The following is a 24,870-nucleotide window of genomic DNA, read 5'->3' on the forward strand; positions in this document are numbered from 1 at the left end:
GGGACAGCCCCCCGAAGAAGCCCACGCAAAATGTGCGTTGGGGCTGCTACTGAGCACGCACTGACAGATATTTCCATGGGTAAGTCTAGCGGTCCTTAAGGGGATTTTCCCCTATACTTTACATTATGTATGGCAGGGTAGAGAGAGCATGATGGAACACCTCATGCCTGTCATTTTTATTGGTGATTAAACACATTTTTCCCTGTATTATATAACTTATTGGATTTATGGTATGTGCACACGCTGCGGATTTTGCTGCGGATCCACAGCGGATTTGACGCTGCGGATCCGCAGCAGTTTTCCCAAAGTTTACAGTACCATGTAAACCTATGGGAAAAAAAACCGCTGTGCACATGCTGCGGGAAAATCTGTGCGGAAACGCAGCAGATTATTTTCCGCAGCATGTCAATTCTTTGTGCGGATTCCGCAGCGGTTTTTAACCTGCACCAATAGGAAAGTGCCGTTGAAAACCCGCAGAGGAATCCGCAGAAGAAACCGCGAGAAAATCAGCAGTGAAAACCGCAGTGGTTTTGCACTGCGGATTTTACAAATCCGCTGTGGAAAAATCCACAGCAGAATCCGCAACGTGTGCACATACCCTTATACTATGATAACAGGGTATATGGATTGTGTTTTTATGGTCCGCTGATTAACCCTTTCTGTTACTACAGTAGTGGTGCTCTTCCACACGAGTTTGTGTTTGTTTCCTGTTCTTGTCTACCTTTATATGGGCTATTACTTTTTATTTGTTAATAAAATATTCATTTTATTTATTTTGGTTTGGACTTGCACTCCTTTGTTCTTGTGTAGGATTTATGATTTTCTGGAGTGTCCAGAGTAATTCATATGGGTCTATTGAATTGGCATATGGCTTTTTGATATATTGTGATATGCAGCAGTGGACTTTTTTCTATTAGGACTATTAAGCAGGTAACAACTCTTATGGTGCAAGCTTTTTCTCTTATGTCATTGTTTATTATAAGTACACTTCAACTGCAAGAGAGATCCAGAAAATCACATTATATGATTTTTACATAATTACTTTTCATTTTACTGCATCAAGTAAATATTTGACATGATAGAAAAACACAACTTAATATTTGGTACAGAAATGTGACTGGAGTTGATACGTAAAAGTTCTATTTTGGTCTCATTTGACTATATGACCTTCTCCCTTGCCTCCTCTGGATCATCCAGGCGGTCATTGCCGAATTCAAACAGGCCTGGACATTTGCTGATGCAAGCAGGAGGACTTTGCGTGCCCTGCAAGATTTTAATCCATGACAGCATAGTGTTAATAATGGTAATGTTTGAGACTGTGGTCCTAGCTCTCTTTAGGCCATTGACCAGCTCCTCCAGTGTAGTTCTATGCTGATTTCTGACGTTTCTAAGAATCATCCTTACCCCACGAGGCGAGATCTTGCATGAAGCCCCAAGATTAAGGAAGACTGACATTCATCTTGTGTTTCTTCCATTTTCTAATAATTGTGCCAACAGTGGTTACCTACTCACCAAGCAGCTTGCCTATTGTCCTGTAGCCCACTCAAGCCTTGTGCGGGTCTACAATTTTGTCCCTGTTGTCCTTAGACAGCTCTTTGGTCTTGACCATGGTGGAGACGTTGGAGTGTGATTGATTGAGTGTGCAGATAGGTGTCTTTTACACAGAAAACAAGTTCAAGAAGGTGTAGTTAATACATGTAATGAGTGCAGAGTAGGAAGGCTTCTTAAAGAAAAACTAATAGGTCATTGAGAGCCAGAATTCCTGCTGGTTGGTAGGTGATCAAATACTTATTTCATGCAATAAAATGAAATTTATTTAAAAATCATATGATGTGATTTTCTGCTCTTAAAGGTCTCTCTAAGCCCTTCTTCAGTGTCCCATTTGATAATTCTTCTCTTCCTTCTGCTCTTGGGATTTCTCATGGTTCAGTCCTAGGTCACTGCCATTTTTCTCTATAAAATTCCTATTGGTCAAACTATAAACAATTTTGGCTTTTAATACCATCTCTATGCTAATGACACCCATTTCTAAAAAGTTTGTCCACTGTCTCTAACACCATGCTTACCCCTTGATGTCTGCGATAAATGTGTTCACTGCATGTATGAAATTGGAACAGGAGCTGAACCAGCTGTGTTATAGGGCCAGCAACCAAGAGTAATTGCTGCAATAAGAAATAGCTTTGATCAATCATAACAGTGGAATTTAAGAATTTAAGAGACTAGAAATGGGGGCGGCGTACCTTTTGTAACCCATCGCTTCTTGATGGTTGGGTGCCAATACTCTTGCCTGCTAAAAGCGCTTGTGTCTACCATGTTTGTACACGTATAAGCCTACCGATGTTTGAACACCTATAAAACCCAGGTATATGTATAATTGTCTGAAATAATAAAATATCAAAAGATTTATCCGAAGTAGTGAACTGAAAAATGGAACAAAAAAATGGAAATGGTAGAATTTCTTTTTTTTTTTTTTTTTTTTTTTTTTTTTTTACACTTCACCTCCCCAACCTCAAAAAATGGCATATAGAGATCAGAACAAAAGAATAAAACAAACTTATGGCTCTCAAAATATGGCCATTGTGTTATTTTTTTGCATGTTTGTTTTTCTTGAAGTAGTAAGACAAAAGAAAAACCTATAGAAATATGGAATCACCACAAAGTGAATGTCATAAAAGCATATATCATTGCAGTGTTAGCCAGTAGATAGATAGAAAAATATTAAAGGTTCTCATTGATTGATACCTTTTAATGGCTAACTGAAAAGATGATAACAAATTGCAAGTTTTTGAGACTACTCAGGGCTCTTCATCAGGCATAGAATAACACAAAATCTAAAGAGTCACATATTTATACACAACAGGCATTATTGCATTATTTCTGTGTCCTCTTGTGCATAAATATGTGACACTTCAGATTTTGTGCTTTTCTATGCTTGATGAAGAGACCGAAAGCTTGCAATTTGTTACCATCTTTTCAGTTAACCATTGAAAGTATTAACTACTGAGGACTCTCAAATTGTAATATTTTTCTGTCCACAAAGCAAAACTCCAAATACTATGATGTAATTGTTGCATTGTTTTCATTTCATTCCACATAGAATTTCATTTTTTCACTGTGTTTTAGTAAATCCTATGGTAAAATAAATTATATCATTCAAAACTACAAAACATTCCACAAAAAAACAAGCTATTATATGATTACATCATGGGAAAAATTAAAAAAAAGTTATAGCTTTTGGAATGCAAGGAGAAAAAAAAAATCAAAGCAAAAAATATACATATATTTGGGACTACAAATGGTTAATTAAACCTTTTAAAAAAAAAAATCAAACTTTTTGGATTTCCTTAATCTACTAAACTACACACCTAATCCTGATGTTTCTATGTTAGTGTGTCGTCTATAAAATTAAAGGGCAAATAGGATCCAGCTATATTCTGCCTATATTAAAACCAGCTGTTTTTCATTAGAGCAGAGTATAGTGGATTCAGTTTTGCCCTTTCATTTTATTGCGCACACAGCAGTAATGAGAGTTAATATTCATTTCTAATGTTAGCATATACTTTAGTGCTTATGTTTGTGTTTGTTTGCTTCTGCATTAGTCACAGCAACCTGCACCTGTACATTTATTTCCTTGGAGCTGATCTATTTTCTCTGCCGAATTTTATATACATCACTAGTGTGTAGTTTCCTCTTTCTTTGTCAAAAGGCTGGTTTTATTTAGAGCACAGTATAGCTGAATCTTGTGTGCTTTTTATTTTGTAGCTCAAGCCCAGGAGATATGTCAGCCAGTTTAAGGTCCCATCTGGAAAGTTCTCCTTGTCTTTAACTGATGTATTTATACAATATGATCATAATTTGCACAAAGAACCTCAAATCAAATCAAATGGGCCTGAAGGCTTGATATAGGCCCCGATGTTTATGGCAGTAATAGGACATAAAACGCTTTCAAAAGTTGCAAAAACTTTGCAATTTTTGGCGTTTTCACACCAGTTTCATCCAACTCCACCAAAATGGGCGAGACTAGGCATACTGACATTCCAAATTCATGATAACCTATGGCATACCTTATGCTGCAAATCTTATTCCAGTCGCTAACTGGAGTAAGATTTGTGGCTAGACACATGACACTTTTAAGGCATGCCTGCTTCATGAAAGGGTTTGTCCGGTCTTAGGCATACAGTTACTTTATGTGACTGCAGACATGTGTATCCTGACATTGCACATTATGAGGATTCTCCGATGTCGGCAGGCACAATATAGTATGTGATCTGCATAAATATGGTCAAGTGGCAACTATATAGCCACGGCCTTGTTCAATGCAAGTGCATCGAGTGAATCATGTTTTGTGCACATACGGGTCTTACCTTGACGGGCCGGGGCCTGATATAGTGTACCACACCGCTTGGCACATTTGTCCATCATATAGGGATTGATGGAGCTAAACATATGTTGTACGACCAGTCTCTTTGAAAGATAAACCTATCATTCTAGCTGTGCAGGTGTTATTTCATCTTTGGAACAAACTCTGCCACACAACTGCATTTTCCTCCACATTTTGCTCTTTGTTCCAGTAAAGTTTATTCTTCCTGCTACAATATACGCAATTGCGAGAACGGTTTTGTTAGTAAGACCAAGTTGTATAGTCAGCAAATTTATTTTTGGGGGTATGCCTTCCTCTGTGAGTATTAATTCCTGGAATGATTTTCTTGTTTTGTAGTTCAATGTCTTTGTAAGCTTTGAATGGGTCCTGGAATTCCATCAATTTACTCTAAAGACAAAATGGTGCAGCATCTATTATAGACACAGTCGTGTGTCCAGTACTCACATTAGGGCCATATTGGATGCGTTGAGGTATGTTCCTCAGAATGTACAAAAAGATTCATAAAAGACACTGAAAAAAATGCAAATTGTAATTTTAGAAACCTTTTATTGTATCAAATACATAAAAAATGGTGGTCTCAAACTACTCCCTACCTCCCTAGATAAATACCGTATTTTCCGGCGTACAAGACGACTTTTTAACCCCTGAAAATCTTCTTAAAAGTCGGGGGTCGTCTTGTACGCCGGGAATCGCCTTGTACGCCGGGTGTATATGGTGGGTGGGGGGGGGAGTGATCCTGATGACGACGAGGGGGCGTCTCACAGAAAAGTGAGTATCCCCCATTACCTTATCATAGCGCTGCAGCGTGGGGTCTCTGTGCTGGGAGCGGCGGCGGCTGCTGTGCTGTGGCGGCTCCTCTTCTGCAGTGTGGGGCCTCTGGTGCTGTGGGGCGGTGGCGTATCTTCATGCAGTCGGGGCTCCTCCGGCATCTCAGCCTGGAAGCCCCGCCGGCAACTCCATCGGTACAATGCGCTGGCCTCCGGGAAAATGGCCGCTGCTTAGATTCAGATCTCGTTGAGATCTGAATCTGAGCATGCGCAGCCCCCAGCGGCCGGGCCACCGCATCGCACCTATTGAGCTGCCTCCGGGAAAATGGCCACTGCTCAGATTCAGATCTCGTCTCCCGAGATCTCGGGACGAGATCTGAATCTGAGCAGCGGCCATTTTCCCGGAGGCCACCTGACCGCATTGTACCCATGGAGTTGCCGGCGGGGCTTCCAGTCTTTGAGATGCCGGAGGAGCCCCGACTGTATGAAGATACGCCGCCGCCACCGCCCCACAGCACCAGAGGCCCCACACTGCAGAAGAGGAGCCGCCACAGCACAGCACAGCAGCCGCCGCTCCCAGCACAGAGACCCCCACGCTGCAGCGCTATGATAAGGTAATGGGGGATACTCACTTTCCTGTGAGACGCCCCCTCGTCCTCATCAGGATCACTCCCCCCCCCCCAAAAGGCACATATTCACCGGCCCTATAAGACGACATAGGGTGTATAAGAAGACCCCCGACTTTTAAGAAGATTTTATTTTTTAACTGGTAAAGTTGGGGGGTCGTCTTATACGCCCAGTCGTCTTATACGCCGGAAAATACGGTACATTAGGGGGTAGAATTTTGTTCTTGAACCACACAGGCTCTGCAAATATGACAATCTATTCCAAATAAAGCCAAATTTGTGTTACAAAATTAAAATTGTGTTCCTTTTCTTTCAAACCCTCTAGTTTTTCCAAACAGAACTTTTTTAACACATGTGTGGTATTACCGTGTTCATAATGTGGGTAACAAACTGTGGGTTCCAATTTTTGCTGTTATCTCTTGCAAAAGTGAGAAACTGGGACTAAAGCAACATTTTTTGTGAAAAAAAAATGAACATTTTCAATATATTGTTTCTATATTCTATATATTGTTGCAAATGTGACATGGTGCCCGGAATATTTCAGTCAAATTTGTGTTCCATAATTCAAATGGTGCTCCTTCCCTTCTGAGCCCTGTCATTTGTCCAAGCATACGTTTCTGACCACACGTGGGGTATCAGCGCGCTCAGAAGAAACTACCGTATTTTTCAAATTATAAGACACACTTTTATGATCCCCAAAATCAGGGGGAAAATGGGCGTGCATCTTATAATCCGAACACTGTTCTTACCAAGGGGTCAATGCTGGGGCCCAGAGCTGGGGGTGTTGCGGTGGTGGTGCGGTGGACCTGCGGTGGTGGTCCTGCAGTGTGCTGTGGTGGTAGGGTGGCTAGCGGTGGCAGTACAGTGGCGGCCGCCATTCTTCTGGGGTTCGGCGTCCAGCTTCTCACTTGGCGCAGATGGAGGAAAGCCGCGATCTCCATCCGCACCTGCCTCTACGCGATGTCTCCAGGAAAATGGCCACGGATGTAGCACAGATGGAGCTCTCGGCCCTACCTTGATGATGTCACCACTGGTCAATGATGCTGCACTCGCAGCAGCTCATTCACCAGTGGTTTTCAGCCTGGACGGTCGCATCTTGGCACCGTCCAGGTTGAAAACGGTTTCTCCCCCAAACATGGATTATGGCATGGGACAGAACGATGGACAGGTATAGTATATTGTTGTTTTTTAATTTTATTTTTACTAGAGGAGATCGAGGGCTTCGGTGGGACTGGGCGTCAGGTGAGTATAACTGTGTTTGTTATTTTTAAATAAAAAAGTAAAACTGTGTTTAGGCTTATTTCTAATAAAGGACTTTATTCTGGCTGTGTCTTTATTTACAATACAAAACAACTATAGGATTAGTAATGGATAGGAGTCTTATGGATGCCTCTCCATTACTAAAACGTTGGCTTGATGTCACCTGACAATACAAAGGTGACATCAACACCACAAATAAGGCTGGGTGTCAAAAATGGGGGGACTTCACGCTTTTTTTTTTAAATTATTTATTTAAATAATTAAAAATAAAGCATGGGGACCCCTCTATTCTTGATAATCAACCTTGCTGAAGCTGACCGCTGGAGGTTTCAGCCCCCAGCTGTAAGTTTTTCCTGGCTGGTTATAGAAAAAACGGGGGGGAACCCACACAGGGTTTTTTATTCAGTTATATTGCAGGTCGGTGGGTGAGGAATACCCCCATCATCCGCTCCTGCTGTCACTGTTATTAGTGGCTGCAGGTGTAGGTTGATGGGAGTATTAGTCCAAAAAGCCCCAGCCTTCTGTCATTGTTCTGACTTGAATATAACTCTAATCATTCTCCTCAGGGGAGAATGATGAGCAGGGGAGAATGATGAGAGCAGTCTTCAGCACCCAGCGCCGGCAAACAGCTGTTACTGTAGTGCTTCTTCCCTGACACCGATGCATGTCACATGGATGACATCCACGTGTGTTCTCCGTATGCACGAGTGCGGGACGTTTTGCCTCCCATGCTGATGGTAAAAAACTGATATGTCTACGTGTGGGGCACACGGACATGTGCACAGACCCATTCATTTGAATGGGTCTACGTGTGTCAGTGTCTCCGGTACATGTGAAAACTGCCACCACACGTACCGGAGATGTGTGAAAAAGGCCTAAACCTGAGGAGGGAGAGAAGAGCGATTCTCCTCCTCTTCTGCAGGGATGGATAGTGATTGGTGGAGGGAACTGTTGCTGAGCTGCCTCCACCAATCACATATCTGTCCCTGCACACTATTTAATATTGCAACTAAGGTACTCACAAGTCCGAGATCTTTTAAGGAAAGGTGAGCAAGCAACCCCCATCATCCTTCAGAATATACTGTATCAATGGGTATATTCTGAAGGATGAAGGGGGTTCTAGCCATATTTAGTGTAAATATGCACTGTAATGTAGTATCCAAAGTGTTTATTGCAAATGTGAGTACCACCTCCCTCATCTTTCTGAATACATCCATGTATACAGTAAGTGGGTGTATTCCTGAGGATGAGGGGGGTGGTAATCACAATATACAGTATTGCAATCACTGTACTGTAACTCACAGGTCTCCCATAACAGAGCATCATCAGCAGATCCCCCCATAACAGAGTATCATCCACAGATCCCCCATAAGAGTATGTACCGCTGATATGTTTGTATTTTATTAAAGGTTTCTTCACACTATTTGGCTCAAAATATTTTTTTCTTATTTTCCTCTCTAAAATCTAGGTACATCTTATAATCAGGTGTGTCTTATAAAGCGAAAAATACGGTAGGTAACAAATTTAGTGGTCCATTTTGTCATGTTGTCCCTTGTGAAAGTGAAAAAAATTGGGGTGAAAGCAGCATTTTAAATTTAACCCCTTCATGACCCAGCCTATTTTGGCCTTAATGCCATTTTTTGCAATTCTGACCAGTGTCCATTTATGAGGTAATAACTTAGGAACGCTTCAACGGATCCTAGCGATTCTGAGATTGTTTTTTCATGACATATTGGGCTTCATGTTAGTGGTAAATTTAGGTCGATAATTTTTGCGTTTATTTGTGAAAAAATTGGAAATTTGGCAAAAATTTTGAAAATTTCGCAATTTTCACATTTTTAATTTTTATTCTGTTAAATCAGAGAGTTATGTGACTCAAAATAGTTAATAAATAACATTTTCCACATGTCTACTTTACATCAGCACAATTTTGGAAACAAATTTTTTTTTTGCTAGGAAGTTATAAGGGTTAAAAGTTGACCAGCGATTTCTCATTTTTACAACAAAATTTACAAAACCATTTTTTTTAGGGACCACCTCACATTTGGTCAGATTGAGGGGTCTACATGGCTGAAAATACCCAAAAGTGACACCATTCTAAAAACTGCACCCCTCAAGGTGCTCAAAACCACATTCAAGAAGTTTATTAACCCTTCAGGTGTTTCACAGCAGCAGAAGCAACATAGAAGGAAAAAATGAACATTTAACTTTTTAGTCACAAAAATGATCTTTTAGCAACAATTTGTTTATTTTCCCAAGGGTAAAAGGAGAAACTGGACCAAGAAAGTTGTTGTCCAATTTGTCCTGAGTACGCTGATACCTCATATGTGGGGGTAAACCACTGTTTGTGGGCACGGCAGGGCTCGGAAGGGAAGGAGAGCCATTTGACTTTTTGAATGAAAAATTGGCTCCAATCTTTAGCGGACACCATGTCGCGTTTGGAGACCCCCCGTGTGCCTAAACATTGGAGCTCCCCCACAAGTGACCCCATTTTGGAAACTAGACCCCCCAAGGAACTTATCTAGATGCATAGTGAGCACTTTGAACCCCAAGGTGCTTCACAAATTGATCCGTAAAAATGAAAAAGTATTTTTTTTTCACAAAAATTTTCATTTAGCCTCAATTTTTTTCATTTTCACATGGGCAACAGGATAAAATGGATCCTAAAATTTGTTGGGCAATTTCTCCTGAGTACACTGATACCTCATATGTGGGGGTAAACAACTGTTTGGGCGCACGGCAGAGCTCGGAAGGGAAGGAGCGCCATTTGACTTTTTGACATACATAGTGTACATCAGGTTGGTGTGTGTGTGTGTGTTGTAGTGTACGTCAGGTTGGTGTGTGTGGCGTATACTACACCACACACACCAACCTGACGTACGCCATACCACACACCAACCTGACATACACTACACCACACACCAACCTGATGTAGTGTCAGGTTGGTGAGTGTGGCGTAGTGTACATCAGGTTGGTGTGTAGTGTACATGTGGTGTAGTGTACGTCAGGTTGGTGCTTGTGTGTGGTGTATACTACACCACATACAACAACCTGACGTACACCACACACCAACCTGACGTAGGGTCAGGTTGGTGTGTGTGGTGTAGTGTACGTCAGGTTGGTATGTGGTGTAGTGTACATCAGGTTGGTACGTGTGTGTGTGGTGTATACTACACCACACACACCAACCTGACATACACCACACACCATACTGACATACACTACACCACACACACCAACCTGACATACACCACACACCAACCTGACGTACACTACACCACACACACCAACCTGACGTAGGGTCAGGTTGGTGTATGTGGTGTAGTCTACGTCAGGTTGGTATGTGGTGTAGTGTACATCAGGTTGGTGTGTAGTGTACATGTGGTGTAGTGTACGTCTGGTGTGTGTGTGTGGTGTATACTACACACACCAACCTGACGTACACACCACACACCAACCTGACATACATTACACCACACACACCAACCTGACGTAGGGTCAGGTTGGTGTGTGTGGTGTAGTGTACGTCAGGTTGGTGTGTGGTGTGTACGTCAGGTTGGTGTGTGTGTGTGTGGTGTTGTGTATATCAGCCTGGTGTGGGTGAGTTCTGTAGTGGAATATCAGGATGTGGCTAGTCCACGGACGTGTGATGAATTCTGAAGCATTCATCCAAACACAGTCCAGGTTTGTCGGGACACGTTTCACATTGGAAACGAGTTTCCTTTCTTATCCCCCTTTTATAACATACCCGGCACCTTTTTCTTTTTCGCCCCTCTCCGGGAAAATGTTGCCCTGGTACAATACGGGAACCTTGAGTTCCAGGGGTGCTGGGGCCCGCTCCTTCGTCTCCAAACATCAGGGCCTTTATCACCGCCTCCTGGAACTGAAGGAAGGTGTTGTTGTTCTGACCTGCACATCGTGATAGCACGTATGCGTTATACAGTGCCATTTGTACGATGTGCACAGCCAGTTTTTTATACCACACCTTCGTTTTCCGCATGGCACTATAGGGCTGGAGGACTTGATCAGAAAGATCAACTCCCCCCATGTGTTTGTTGTACCCCAGGGCACAGTCCGGTTTGTGGACCTGTGCTGGGGTACCTCGAACGGTGGTGGCCGTGGTGCCGGGACCATGGATTGTGGTCAAGAAAAAGACATCCCTTTTGTCTTTGAACTTGACCACAAGCATGTTGCCGCTACATTGGGCTCGGCTCTCACCCTTTGGGAGAGCCTGCTCAATTAGTGACAAAGGGAGACCCCTCTTGTTTCTGCGCACTGTACCGCAAGCGATGGTAGCTCTGGCAGAGAGGGATTGAAAGAGTGGGATGCTTGTATAAAAGTTATCAACGTACAGATGGTAACCTTTATCAAGCAGTGGGTGAACCAAATCCCACACTATTTTCCCACTCACCCCCAGAGCGGGTGGACATTCTGGGGGCTGGATCCTGGTGTCCTTTCCTTGATAAACTCTAAAGCTGAGCGTGTACCCTGAGGTACTCTCGCAGAGCTTATAGAGCTTAATCCCGTACCTTGCCCGTTTGCTGGGCAGGTACTGACGGAACTGAAGCCGCCCTTTGAAGAGGATGAGGGATTCATCCACACAAATTTCCCTTTGGGGAATGTACACTTCAGCAAACTTGTTGCTGAAGTGTTCGATGATAGGCCGAATTTTGAACAGTCTGTCAAAATTCGGGTCATCGCGGGGAAGGATGTTTGTGTTGTCCCTAAAATGTAGAAATTTATGAATCGCCTCAAAACGTTTGCGAATCATAACGATGCCATATATTGGAGTTTGATATAAAATATCAGTACTCCAGTATTGGCGAATTTCTGGTTTCTTCACAATCCCCATGTGAAGGACCAGTCCCCAATATTTCAACATTTCTACAGAGTCAACGGGACTCCAAGCAGAAAATGATGAAACTGGGTTTTGGGAAAAAAATTGCAGGGCGTACAAATTTGTTTGCTCCACCATGAGACTGACGATTGACTCCGAGAAAAAGACTTTGAAAAAGTCTATTTCCCTGAGGTTGGCAGTCTCAAATTGGATTCCTGATTGGGGAATGAAATCAGGAATCCGTGGAGCAAAATTTTCAGGGACGGGGGTCCAGGTGGGGGCACTAGTGCTAGGTTGGGCGTGACTAGCACTAGGTTGGGGGTTACTCACCCTTGGTTGTGGGTCTTCTCCCCCGGGCTCCGGCTCTTCTTCCCTGGGCTCCGGCTCTTCTTCCCTGGGTTCCGGCTCTTCTTCCCTGGGCTCCGGCCGATTTCTCGTCCTGCGACTTCTTGGTGGTGGCGAGTCTGTGTCACTGGAGGAGGAAGAGGGAGAGGAATACAAAAAAGTGGGGTCCTCTCCCTCACTATCAGCTTCGGAGGCAATAAAAGAATATGCCTCCTCTGCCAAGTACAGCCTTTGTGACTGGGATGAGTGGGACGAGTGGGACATTGTGTGTGTGGTGTGTGTAAAAAAAACTAAGCTTTATTATAGTGTGCGTGTGTGTATGTGCGAGTGTTTAGTGAAACTTTTTACTGCAGGAGGGGACTTTCAGGCGTGGGGGGCTGAGGAGATGCAGGATCCGGCAGCAGCAGCAAGGGGAGCGATCAGCGAGGCGCGGGAGCGATCAGTGGGGCGCGAAAGCGATCACACGGGAGCGATCAGCGGGGCGCAGGAGCGATCAGCGGGGCGCGGGAGCGATCACACGGGAGCGATCAGCGGGGCGCGGGAGCGATCATTGGGGCGCGAAAGTGATCACACAGGAGCGATCAGCGGGGCGCGGGAGCGATCAGTGGGGCGCGGGAGCGATCACACGGGAGCGATCAGCGGGGCGCGGGAGCGATCACACGGGAGCGATCAGCGGGGTGCGGGAGTGATCATTGGGGCGCGAAAGCGATCACACGGGAGCGATCAGCGGGGCGCGGGAGCGATCAGTGGGGCGCGAAAGCGATCACATGGGAGCGATCAGCAGGGCGCGGGAGCGATCAGCGGGGCGCGGGAGCAATCACACGGGAGCGATCAGCGGGGCGCGGGAGCGATCACACGGGAGCGATCAGCGGGACGAGGGAGCGATCAGCGGGGCGCGGGAGCAATCAGCGGGGTGATCAGCGGGAGCTGTCAGGCAAAGGGGCCTGAGGAAATGCAGGAGCCAGCAGCAGGGGGGGTGATCAGGGGGGCAGGGGGTGATCAGAGTGACCACTGGGGCGGGTGATCACCGGGGGGGGGGGCAGAAGGTGGCTGTCAGGAGCGGAGGGAATGAGGGGGCAGGGGAGATGTAGGAGCCTGCAGCAGGGAAGGGTGATCTCTGGGCAGGGGGGTGATTTCTGGGGCGTGGGAGGGAGTGGAGGTCAGGAGGGGGGGTAAGTACCGGAAGGCAGATCAGCGTACTGGAAGGCGGTGATCAGCGGACCGGAAGGCGGACAGGTGGCGATCAGTGGGGCACAGGGGGAGCTGTCAGGCAAAGGGGCCTGAGGAAATGCAGAAGCCAGCAGCAGGGGGGGGTGATCAGGGGGGCAGGGGGTGATAAGAGTGATCACTGGGGTGGGTGATCACGGGGGGGGGAGGCGTTAGAGGGTGGCTGTCAGGAGCAGGCAGGTGAGATGTAGGAGCAGCAGGGAAAGTTGATCCCTGGGCAGGGGGTGATTTCTGGGGCGTGGGAGGGAGTGCAGGGGGGATCGGATGGTGGGGGGGGATCGGATGGTGGGGGGGGGATCGGACGGTGGGGGGAGCAGGAGTCAGAAGGGGGGGAGTACCGGAAGGCGGCAGCGGCGGCGATCAGGCGGCGGTCAGAAGTCAGCAGCGGCGGTGATCAATAGGCGGCAGCGTCGGTAGGTGGCAGCGGCGGCGGCGATCAGGCAGCGGCAGTGGCGGGTGCAGCAGGCAGGATCCTCACTCTCCAGCTTCCACGGAAGGGATGAAGCTGGAGAGTGATGTCAGACATGTTTCACTCCGCCCCTCCACATCTGATTGGAGGGAAAGCGTCACATGGATGCTTTCTCCAATCAGAGCTGGAGGGGGGTGAAACAGAGGGCACAGGAGCGATCGTGACCACGGGGGGGGGCAAAGCCACCCCCCCCTGGGGTCAACTAGAGGTCCTCACGTACCTGCGGGTCCGGTGACATTTCATTGACCCCGGTCACCCGACCCGCAGGAACGCGATCAAACCATGACGCATACGCTGCGTCATATGTCGGATTGGCACCGACTTTCATGACGCAGCGTATGCGTCAAAGGTCGGGAAGGGGTTAAAATGGTATAACCTTTGGGAAGTTTCCAATATATAGGCCCTGCAAAGAACATTTAAATCAGAGTAGGTCCCTATACAAACAAGTTTTGTAAATTTGTGGAAAAAATGAGAAATTGCTGCTAAACTTTTAACCCACATTCTGCATATTCTACCTATTGTGTCACCCTATTTCCACATAGCTAGTAATCTTGCGAGAAGGGCCCTCACTCCTCCTGTAACTGTTGAAATGTCTTACACTTTTTATTGTCTGTACTTGTCTCTGCTTAATTTTAAAGTGCTGCGGAATATGTTGGTGCTATATAAATAAAAATTATTATTATAACCCCTCTAACATGCTAACAAAATAAAATGATGTTTGAAAAATGATAGAGATGTAAAGTAGACATATGGGAAATGTTATTAATTATTTTGGACAGCATAACTAACTGGCCTAAGGATATAAAAATTAAAGTTTGAAAATTGCGATTTGTTTCCCAAATTTTCACCAAAACTGCAATATTTTCACAAATAAACACAAGCAATATTGATCTAAACATACCACTAACATAATATACAATGTGCAAGGAAAAAAGGATCAAAATTACTTGGATACATTGAGGTGTTCCAGAGTTATTACCACATAAAATAATACTGATATTTCTAAAATTTGTCCTGGTCATTAAGGTGAAAATTAGCTTTGTCATTATGGGGTTAAATACACCTTTCCACCTGCTTGTTTTCCCTCAATCTCCATCCAATCTTTTTGATTGAAAGCTCTGGCTTCATATAGCCAGAGAAGGGCAAAGATAGATGGAAACCAAGCAGGAGGGAAGGTGTACAGTATATACAATGATGAGCAAAAGGGTAACAATGTTTTAAACTTTTAACTTTTAACTTTTTCATGTTATAGACAATCATCTTGGCTATCTCATACATAAATTTGACTTGCAACTATTTAGCACATGATTAGTTATGCAAATTCTTGTCATGTCACTGCATTGTTACTGTTATGCACCTTAAAAAATTAAATTTGCATTATTTTGTAAATCCATCCTTGGCTTTCAGCATTGCCTGAATCCTTCTGGGCAAATTCAAACATGACTCGGACGAAATCTGATCCCAGGTCTCTTCTACATGTTCACAAAGTTGGTGCATACTGGTCGACTCACTTGGATATGTATAGTATTTTGTTCTACGCTACCCACAAGTGTTCAATTGGGTTGAGGTCTGGGGACTAATCCAGAACCTCTACTTTATTGTCATTGAACCATTTCTTTGCCATTCGCGATGCATGCATTTGGGTCTTTGTCCTGCTGGAACACTAGGTCGTCCTTTTCATACCCATAGAACTAGAGTGTACGAAGTAACTTGTCTTGTAGGATACTCAAAGCAAGCATAGCACAGGAGAGGAATGAGACCACCATTGATCCTGGTCAAATATCCAATGCCTTTGGCCGTGAAACAACCCCATATCAGGCTTCCTCCACCGAACTTGGCAGCTCTTTCAATTTCTCAATCCATTATCCCCTTTTTCCCTTGTTTCTTACAGACCCATTTGCACCCATCAGAGCCTAGTCCATTGACTTCTGTCTCACTGCTCCAAATCACTTATTCCAGTCTTCTACTGTCCACTTTTTTGTGAACTCAAGCAAAAGCTTCTTATGACAATATTTAACTTGAAACTTTTCACCTTTTTAATCCACCATTCCAGACTTGTGTAACGTGTGTCACACGGTACTTGCATGGACATCTATGATCTATTATGAAGCATACAAGCGATCTCCACTGCCGTGTTTGTCACGTAACAACTGACAGACTTTGTTATGAGCTGACTTGTTGACTCCAATATTTTGCCTGGACATCCAAATCTTGGCTTTTGAATGGATGGATGGACTTCATTTTTTATTGTTCCAACTGTCAAGGCACTCACATGATACAGTTTGGCAATTTTCTTGGCTGAGAGACCACTGTTTCTGTTATATTTGGAAATATTCTTCATGGCTGCCGCTCAATTCGAACCAGTGGTCTTTCACTTGGGAATCAACCTAATAATACACTGAGATATTAGGGAATATGAGAACAGGTTGTATTTTGTAGTATTACAGCAAGAAAAATATTTTTCCACCACTAGAAGCAAAACAGTAACAATGCAGTTACATGACAAGAATCTGCATAACTAATCATGCTAAATAGTTGGAAGTCAAATTTATGTATGAGATAGCCAAGATAATAGTCTATAAAATGATGGTAGTCTAATATTCAAAGCAGTAGTAAATGGTGAGATATGGGCTTAAAAGTCAAAAGTTCACAATATTGTTATCCTTTTGCTTGTCACTGTAAATGATTGACCATGCCATGGTGCAACGAGCTCCTGTATTTGGTTTGAACAGTCATTCTGTGCTGACAGTGTCCCTTTAAAGAATGATTTTTTTCAAACCAAGTACAGGCACTCAGTGTTTCATGGAGGGTCCAATCATTTAAACAAACTTTCCCACTTGCTTGGTTTTCATCCATTTCCACCATTCTGTGGCTCTATAAAGCCAGAGCTGTCAATCATACAAGAGTGGGGGTGGAGATTGACGAATAACAAGCAGGAGGAAAGGTGTATTTAAATAATTGGCCCCGCTATGAAGCAAAGAGCTATACAACTTTGTCAGCAAGGAATGATTGTTCAAACTAAGTCCCTTTAAATACATGCTTTCTATCATGCTTCCTCAAAGTGAAATGGTGAATTTTGGCAGGATGGAACATCGTTCAGTATTGGTCTGCACTGCCCCATGCTCTCTGATGTTACCAGTATTCATACAGGTCGACCACCACCCTCTCTACCATCTGGAAAGGGGTTAAGGTCTCAGGCTGTAGCCATTTTATACCAGCTGCAACAAGTCATATGCCTGAGAATGGGTGGGTAGTCTCCACATAGGACCATTGGTATACCCGTTGTGCATGAACATACATGTTAAACCCCAGTCAGGCAAGGATCTCACCTTTCAGTTTCCCATAGTCCAGGGTATCGTCCTGAGGTCCAAGTAGGCTTTCTGGGCATCTCCCGTCAGGAAGGGGGCCATCACTTCAGCCCACTGGGAAAATGGCAAGTTCTCCCGCTCTGCAGTGCACTCGAACACAGTGAGGAAGGCCTCCATGTTGTCTTCAGCACCCATCTTCCTCAGCGCTGACCAGACTTTGTACCGGACCTCCGAACGGATTGTGGTTGGTGGTGGGGGCGCTTCTCGCAAGGCCGCAATCAACAAATTATTTGTCTGCAGCTGTTGCTCTTTATACTCCTGCTGCCATTGTTGCTGCTCCTGCTGCCATTGCTGAGTGAGGACCAACTGCCTTAAAAGCTAATCCATCTTGTAGGCAGGCTTGGGCTGCAGCATTGCAGGCCTAATAACCGACATGCAGTGGGCTTTGGGTATGCCTCAGTTCACACTGCCCACAATCTCCAACTATATGTAGTGCAGCGGGGTTGGTGCAGTGCAACAGATAGACAGGGACCAGAAAAAAGTTCAAAGCAAATATCTTTTAATGTCCAAAGAAACTCACAACTGGAAAACAAATGGTATCCTCTGGATCACAGCCTGGGCTTCAAGACCGTATCCGAGACCGGTTGCCGTGGGCGTCTGCAGCACCGTGTAATGCTGAGGTGGTGCCAGGCTTTCGCTTCCTTTAGCTCTGTGTTACTGCACACCAAAGCCGGATGTTGCAGAGCCACCTGCTCTGCAGTTTGCAAACCAACACTGACACACCCAACCATTTGCTGCAGGGTTTTTAAATGGAATCTGTGGCCATAGGCCACTTCTACGATCTGGCTTAGAGGGAGCGAACACTACAATCCTGTAGTTCACTCCAAAAAGAAAAACCCATGCCGGGTTTTCTTACATCTGCACTGGACAAACCGCTTGTCCAAGACCAAACTCACTATTGTTCTGCATTGCAACCACAGCAATATCTGTGACTGCAATGCACTCCAGCGGTCTTAATACGCTTCTATGTGCATCCTCCCATATAACATCTGTCACTGCCTCACATCATTCAAACTCACTTGTGGCAAGTAACAGATGTGGAAAATATGAAATCTGATAAAAATCGGAGAAGTCGACTCAATCTTTGCATTGTGTGTCTGGATGGAGCATGGAGAACAGAAAGAGGAGAATAAATCTATCTGAGGACTTGAGAATCTGAATGAGGACTAAATTTTGTAATGCAAATTCTGTAACTGTTTAGAATTCTTAATTTTGTTTTTAGCTATATAAAATTTTAGTAAGTTTCCTCTAAATAAATATCAGAAAATTAGCATAAACTATTCAGTATCTTTATATTTGCAAAAATAATAATGCTTCAAAGTACTGAAACTTTTATGCAGTAATTATATGGATTAGTAAAAGGGAAACTTTGATATCATAGAAGCAAGAGCCAACTAACATTTTTCATGTCAGATTTGAATTCAGTAGGTCTAAAATCATCAAGACATAGCTGATTTCATAATTGAACCTGACAAATTTTTGAAAATATTCAGAACAGTGTAACCCAGACCTGGGCAAAGTGCGCATCCGGCCCTTTGGCTGTTTCAGTCTGGACCGCGGACCGAGACAGCCGAGGGGCTGGAAAACAGATGTCTACGGGGCGCACTGTGCCCGTCCGCTCACTGCCTCCATCTGCGCCGACTTCATTGGTGGAGGAGGGGCCTCTGGCCACTTCCTCAACCAATCAGCATGCGAAACAGCTGACGCGATGTCAGTTCATCATGTCAGCGGTGTGCTACGAAGAGTCAGCACACCGGAGGCAGGGAGAGAAGCAGAGCACCGGGGAAGGGACTGAGGTGAGTACAGTCATGGCCAAAAGTTTTGAGAATGACACCAAAATTATATTTTCACATGATCTGCTGCCCTCTGGTTTTTCTTAGTGTTTGATGTTTATATCACATACAGAAATATAATTGCAATCATATTATGAGTACCAATAGGTTATATTGACAGTTAGAATGAGTTAATGCAGCAAGTCAATATTTGCAGTGTTGACCCTTCTTCGTGACCTCTGCAATTCTCCCTGGTATGCTCTCAATCAACTTCTGGACCAAATCCTGACTGATAGCAGTCCATTCTTGCATAATCAATGCTTGCATTTTGCCAGAATTTGTTGGTTTTTGTTTGTCCACCCGTCTCTTGATGATTGACCACAAGTTCTCAATGGGATTAAGATCTGGGAAGTTTCCAGGCCATGGACCCAAAATCTCTATGTTTTGTTCCACGAGCCATTTAGTTATCACCTTTGCTTTATGGCAAGGTGCTCCATCATGCTGGAAAAGGCATTGTTGGGTGCCAAACTGCTCTTGGACGGTTGGGAGAAGTTGCTCTTGGAGGACATTCTGGTACCATTCTTTATTCATGGCTGTGTTTTTAGGCAAGACTGTGAGTGAGCCGATTCCCTTGGCTGAGAAGCAACCCCACACATGAATGGTTTCAGGATGCTTTACAGTTGGCATGAGACAAGACTGGTGGTAGCACTCACCTCTTCTTCTCCGAATAAGCTGTTTTCCAGATGTCCCAAATAATTGAAAAGGGGATTCATCAGAGAAAATGACTTTGCCCCAGTCCTCAGCAGTCCACTCCCTGTACCTTTTGCAGAATATCAGTCGGTCCCTGATGTTTTTTCTGGAGAGAAGTGGCTTCTTTGCTGCCCTCCTTGAAACCAGGCCTTGCTCAAAGAGTCTCCGCCTCACAGTGCGTGCAGAAGCACTCACACCAGCCTGCTGCCATTCCTGAGCAAGCTTGGCACTGCTGGTAGTCCGATCCCGCAGCTGAAACAGTTTTAAGATACGGTCCTGGCGCTTGCTGGTCTTTCTTGGGCGCCCTGGAGCCTTTTTGACAACAATGGAAGCTCTCTCCTTGAAGTTCTTGATGATGCGATAGATTGTTGACTGAGGTGCAATCTTTGTAGCTGCGATACTCTTCCGTTAGGCCATTTTTGTACAGTGCAATGATGGCTGCACGTGTTTCTTTAGAGATACCCATGGTTAACTGAAGAGAAACAATGATAACAAGCACCAGCCTCCTTTTAAAGTGTCCAGTGATGTCATTCTTACTTAATCATGACTGATTGATCGCCAGCCCTGTCCTCATCAACACCCACACCTGTGTTAATGGATCAATCACTAAAACGATTTTAGCTGCTCCTTTTAAGGCAGGACTGTAATGATGTTGAAATGTGTTTTGGGGGTTAAAGTTCATTTTCTGGGCAAATATTGACTTTGCAAGTACAGTAATTGCTGTTAAGCTGATCACTCTGACATTCAGGAGTATATGCAAATTGCCATTAGAAAAAATGAAGCAGTAGACTTTGGAAAAATTAATATCTGTCTCATTCTCAAAATTTTTGTCCATGACTGTATGTGGTGCTCATTTTTTTATGTGTATGGGATGTCTGGGTGGGCATGGGGAGTCTATGGGGGTGTTGTGCTGCACAAGGAGAGGTTATGGGGCGTCACACTGCACAAGGGGAGGTTATGGAGGTGTCGTGCTGCACAAGGGGAGGCTATGGGAGCCTCGTGCGGCACATTGGGAGGCTGCGTGGGGCTTGTGCAGTATATGGGGAGGCTGTGTGAAGTACAAAATTTCAGACTGAAAGGAATATTGTGGATATTAACCACGCTGCTGAATAAAGTTCCAATCCAAACGAAACAAGTGAAATATGGTGGTTTATTCTACGCATTTCGAAGTAGTCAATTAGTTCTTCATCAGGAAAATAGGCATTTGTATAAAAATGCTGATTTCCTGATGAAGAAGTAATTGACTACTTCAAAACGCGTAGAATAAACCACCATCTTTCACTTGTTTCGTTTGTATTGGAACTTTATTCAGCAGTGCAGGTAATATCCACAATATTTCTTTCATTCTGAAGTCTGATATGATCACTTGTTAATCTGTGGATCTGCTGCAGCTGACATTTCCCTGATGATTTTCACTCTATTATTGGATATATCAGGTTAGTGTAATCTGAGCATATAATTGTAATATCCACCGGATAAGACCCTATTTCGCGCTAATTTTTCTCATAGCTCCATCGTTGATGAAGTACAATATGTCACAAGAAAACAATGTCAGAATCAGTGGGATCTGTTGAAGCATTCCAGAGTTATTACCACATAAAATAACACTGGTCAGAACTGTAACATACGGCCTGGTCATGAAGGTGAAAACAGACTTGGGTGCTGAAGGGGTTAAAAAATGGTATTTTGTGCTGAATTTTGAATTGATTGGTTTATGGAAAACAGCAAAAAGTTTGCAAATTTTGCTAATAGGCCTAATGTGCCTCTCTGTAATTTTAAGACAGAAGAAAAACATGTCGACATGTCATTTTCTAAAAAGATTTTTCAAAACTTTATCAGAGATCTTAATGCCTATAAAGGGGATAACATCTTCATATATATACTAATGATTTTGCAATGTCGTGGTCAGCAATCAAATGTCAAACGTAGAGATTACTTCAGCAATCCACTGAAAATCATTTTTAACTTTTATTATAACTTAACCTTCCTATGAGAAGAACAGAAAAAAAAAACAACTTCTCGGCCACAATAACTCTTTTTCAAAATACACTTTATAGAAAAAATGAAGGAAAATTACACAATGTGACATAAATCATGTCCCACTTATGTACATAAAAGATTAACTCAAGTATATACAAATATATAGAAAAATTCATAATTAATTCCGTGTGTATATATCTCAATCCAATAATGAGGTACTGTCTCTTTAAGTCAGGGGACCAAAAAAGGCATACACGCCCCCTCACACATGACGCATGCACCATTGAAGTCACTAGTTCCGCCCATAGCACAAACTCGGGCATTTTCGGCACATCTCGGCTCTGCCCGCAAGTCACGCCTTCTCAATAATGATGCGGGTGTCGCACAGCGTCATTAGCTCCACCCAAACCCTAATTAAGGGGCCATAATCTCGAACAGGGGACTTACCAGGATGCTAATAGCTCCACTATACTGGAATTCACCCAACCACCTCCCTAACATGTACGGTACCTTCACTTGCTAAATCTGCATTCTTTTTCTAGACATAATTCTTTGAATACTTACCTTTTGTGTGTCCTTACAGCTGGCTTTTGAAAACTTCACCATATCAGGACACTATACATCTGCTCAATTAATTTTACCATAAGTTTGATATTGTCTCTAAAACTCCACTTTTTATATCCTCCTCTGTAGTGAAATAGATTATCTACTATGGGTTTAACAGCCTTTAGAAATGTGATGCTTATTTGGTCCCCGACTTCTCTTAACCCCTTACTGACAGCCAATACCTCTTTTAACTGACCTGAGATATAAGAGACTAGCCTCCCCATACAGGAGACAATCCAGCAGCTGTCGGCTGTACACTATAGCTGACAACTTGCTGCATCAGCCACGATCAGTGCTTGCACCGTCTATATCTGTTTAACCCCTTAGATGCTGCTGTAAATAGTGACTACATCATTATATATGGTTAACAGAGAGTGGGGGCTTCCTCCTAATCCCAATTGGTGCCCTCAGATCATGATTGTGTGGTCCTGATGTTTGCCATGGCAATTCATGACCAAATAGCGGCCTTAGAGTCTGACGGCTGCAGTAATCTGTTCATAAGTTAGAGGCATTTAGGTGGTAAAAATACACATTTTCATTTCTATCAGACCACTTTGCATTAATTCTTGTAAAGCACCTGAAGGGTTAATAAACTACCTGACAGCAGTTTTCGATATGTCAGGGGGTGCTGTTTTTAAAATGGTATCACGTTTTGGGGTTTCCCAATATATGGGACCCCTAAAGTCACTTCAAACATGGATAAGTCCCTAAAAAAATACATTTAGTAAATTTCCTTGAAAAAATGAAAAATTGCTGCTACATTTTTAAACTTCCTAAAATGCTAACAAAATAAAAGAACATTTTACAAATGGTGCTGATGTAAACAGACATGTGGGAAATGTTATTTATTAATGGTTTGCTGTGGTATGACCATCTGGATTAAAGGGATATTCATTCAAATTTTGAAAATTGCTAATTTTTTAACATTTTTCTCAAATTTTTGATATTTTTTATAAATAAACACAAAACATATTGACCTAAATTTACCATTATCATAAAGTGTAATGTGTCACGAAAAAACAGTCTCAAAATCACTGGGATTTGTTGAAGCATTCCAGAGTTATTACCACATAAAGTGACACTGGTCAGATTTAAAAAATTTGGCTCCATCACTAAGCAGACAGCACCTCAATATTGGATTGGATACACCCATGCAATTAATTTCTGGATAGTTTCTGATACTGCTTTACATATTATTTAGCCTTATTAGGACTTTTGCTGTATTTTTGTATAAAATTTAGTTATTCTTTTATGTAAACAAGTCTGACATGATCTTCATTATATTGTTCAATTTTCCTTTACTTATTCTATATTCAGATGTATCTTGAAAAAACATTATTGTAGCCAAAATGTATGATTTTTTTCTGTTTTTCTCATGGGTCGTTCAAGTTACAATAAAACTTAAACACGATTTTCAATTGAGTGCTGAAGTAGACACTCTGACAGTCTTAGGGTGCTTCCACATTGCGTTCTGTGTCCCCGTTGGGGCATACATCTGAAATACAGGCAAAACGAGGTCCAGACGCATGCGCCGACGGGGCCAACAGACTGTAATGGTGATGGCAAAGCATACAGGAGGTGAACACTCAGATGCAGTTTACTACACTCCCGAAAATGGTGCACATCAGAGCTCACGTTCGTTCTGCCATCACTATTACAGTCTAGTGGCCCCATCATTGCATGTGTCCAAGCCTCATTTTGAGAGAAAGAAGAATGCAATGTAAAAGCACCCTTATTCTTCTGAGCACCAATCTGCAACTTTTTTGCAGTGAGTGAGCATATTGATTTTCTCTGTGCAAAAATCAAGTGTGTTGTTGATGTCATTTTTAGGCATTTAAAGACTTTTACAAATATAGTAAACATGAAAAGTGTACTGTACAAAACAATATAATTTTTACAATCAATGAAGCATTTCTTCAAAACTTAGTTTTATAGGAGAGAACTTAATATTTCTGATACACAACATTTCCGTCATTTATGTAAAAATACCTTATAAACAAATACAAACTAATATAAAAAAACACAAATTTGTTGGAAGAGGATGAGAACTATTTATATCAGATTGTAGACAATCATCTCCCTGATGGGATAGTTCTGCCTGGTGGACTCCATGGAGGATCATCTTTAACCTGGACCTTCTTATGTTTCTGCTCTTGACTTTCTTTACGCTCCTGTAAATGAGAGGATACACTGGGGTATAACAACAGAATATCTACACATTGGCTTATGTTTCTCTGGATAAATACAATAAATTAGTAAAAATGGACCTCTCTACCATCCCTCTATCTCCACTCTCCACCTTCTCTTGGTTTAGTTTGATAGACATCTGTCTTTTCAACCGTAGTAACTTTAATTATTTTATTTTACTTTAGTATGATTGTACAACTGTAATAAAGGTTTACACTTCACAACATAGGCTGCTCTATATTTAACCAATTAGATGATAATGTCAAACTCTGACTTTTTATTACTGTAATATCTA

At 43.2% G+C, this 24,870-nt stretch overlaps 1 protein-coding gene across 5 annotated transcripts in view; it reads right to left on the reverse strand.

Moving 5' to 3' along the window:
- Window positions 1–24,259: 24,259 nt before the first annotated feature.
- Window positions 24,260–24,870, reverse strand: part of MAP9 (microtubule associated protein 9) — a 241,463-nt gene continuing 240,852 nt past the window's right edge. For all 5 annotated transcript variants that reach the window (XM_077279392.1, XM_077279389.1, XM_077279391.1 and 2 more), the window contains one exon: window positions 24,260–24,559. In XM_077279392.1, coding sequence (XP_077135507.1) covers window positions 24,461–24,559 — 99 coding nt within the window. In that variant the 3' untranslated portion in view covers window positions 24,260–24,460. The remainder of the gene's footprint in view (window positions 24,560–24,870) is intronic.

This window comes from Ranitomeya variabilis, chromosome 1 (assembly GCF_051348905.1).
Source record: "Ranitomeya variabilis isolate aRanVar5 chromosome 1, aRanVar5.hap1, whole genome shotgun sequence".
NCBI lineage: Eukaryota > Metazoa > Chordata > Amphibia > Anura > Dendrobatidae > Ranitomeya > Ranitomeya variabilis.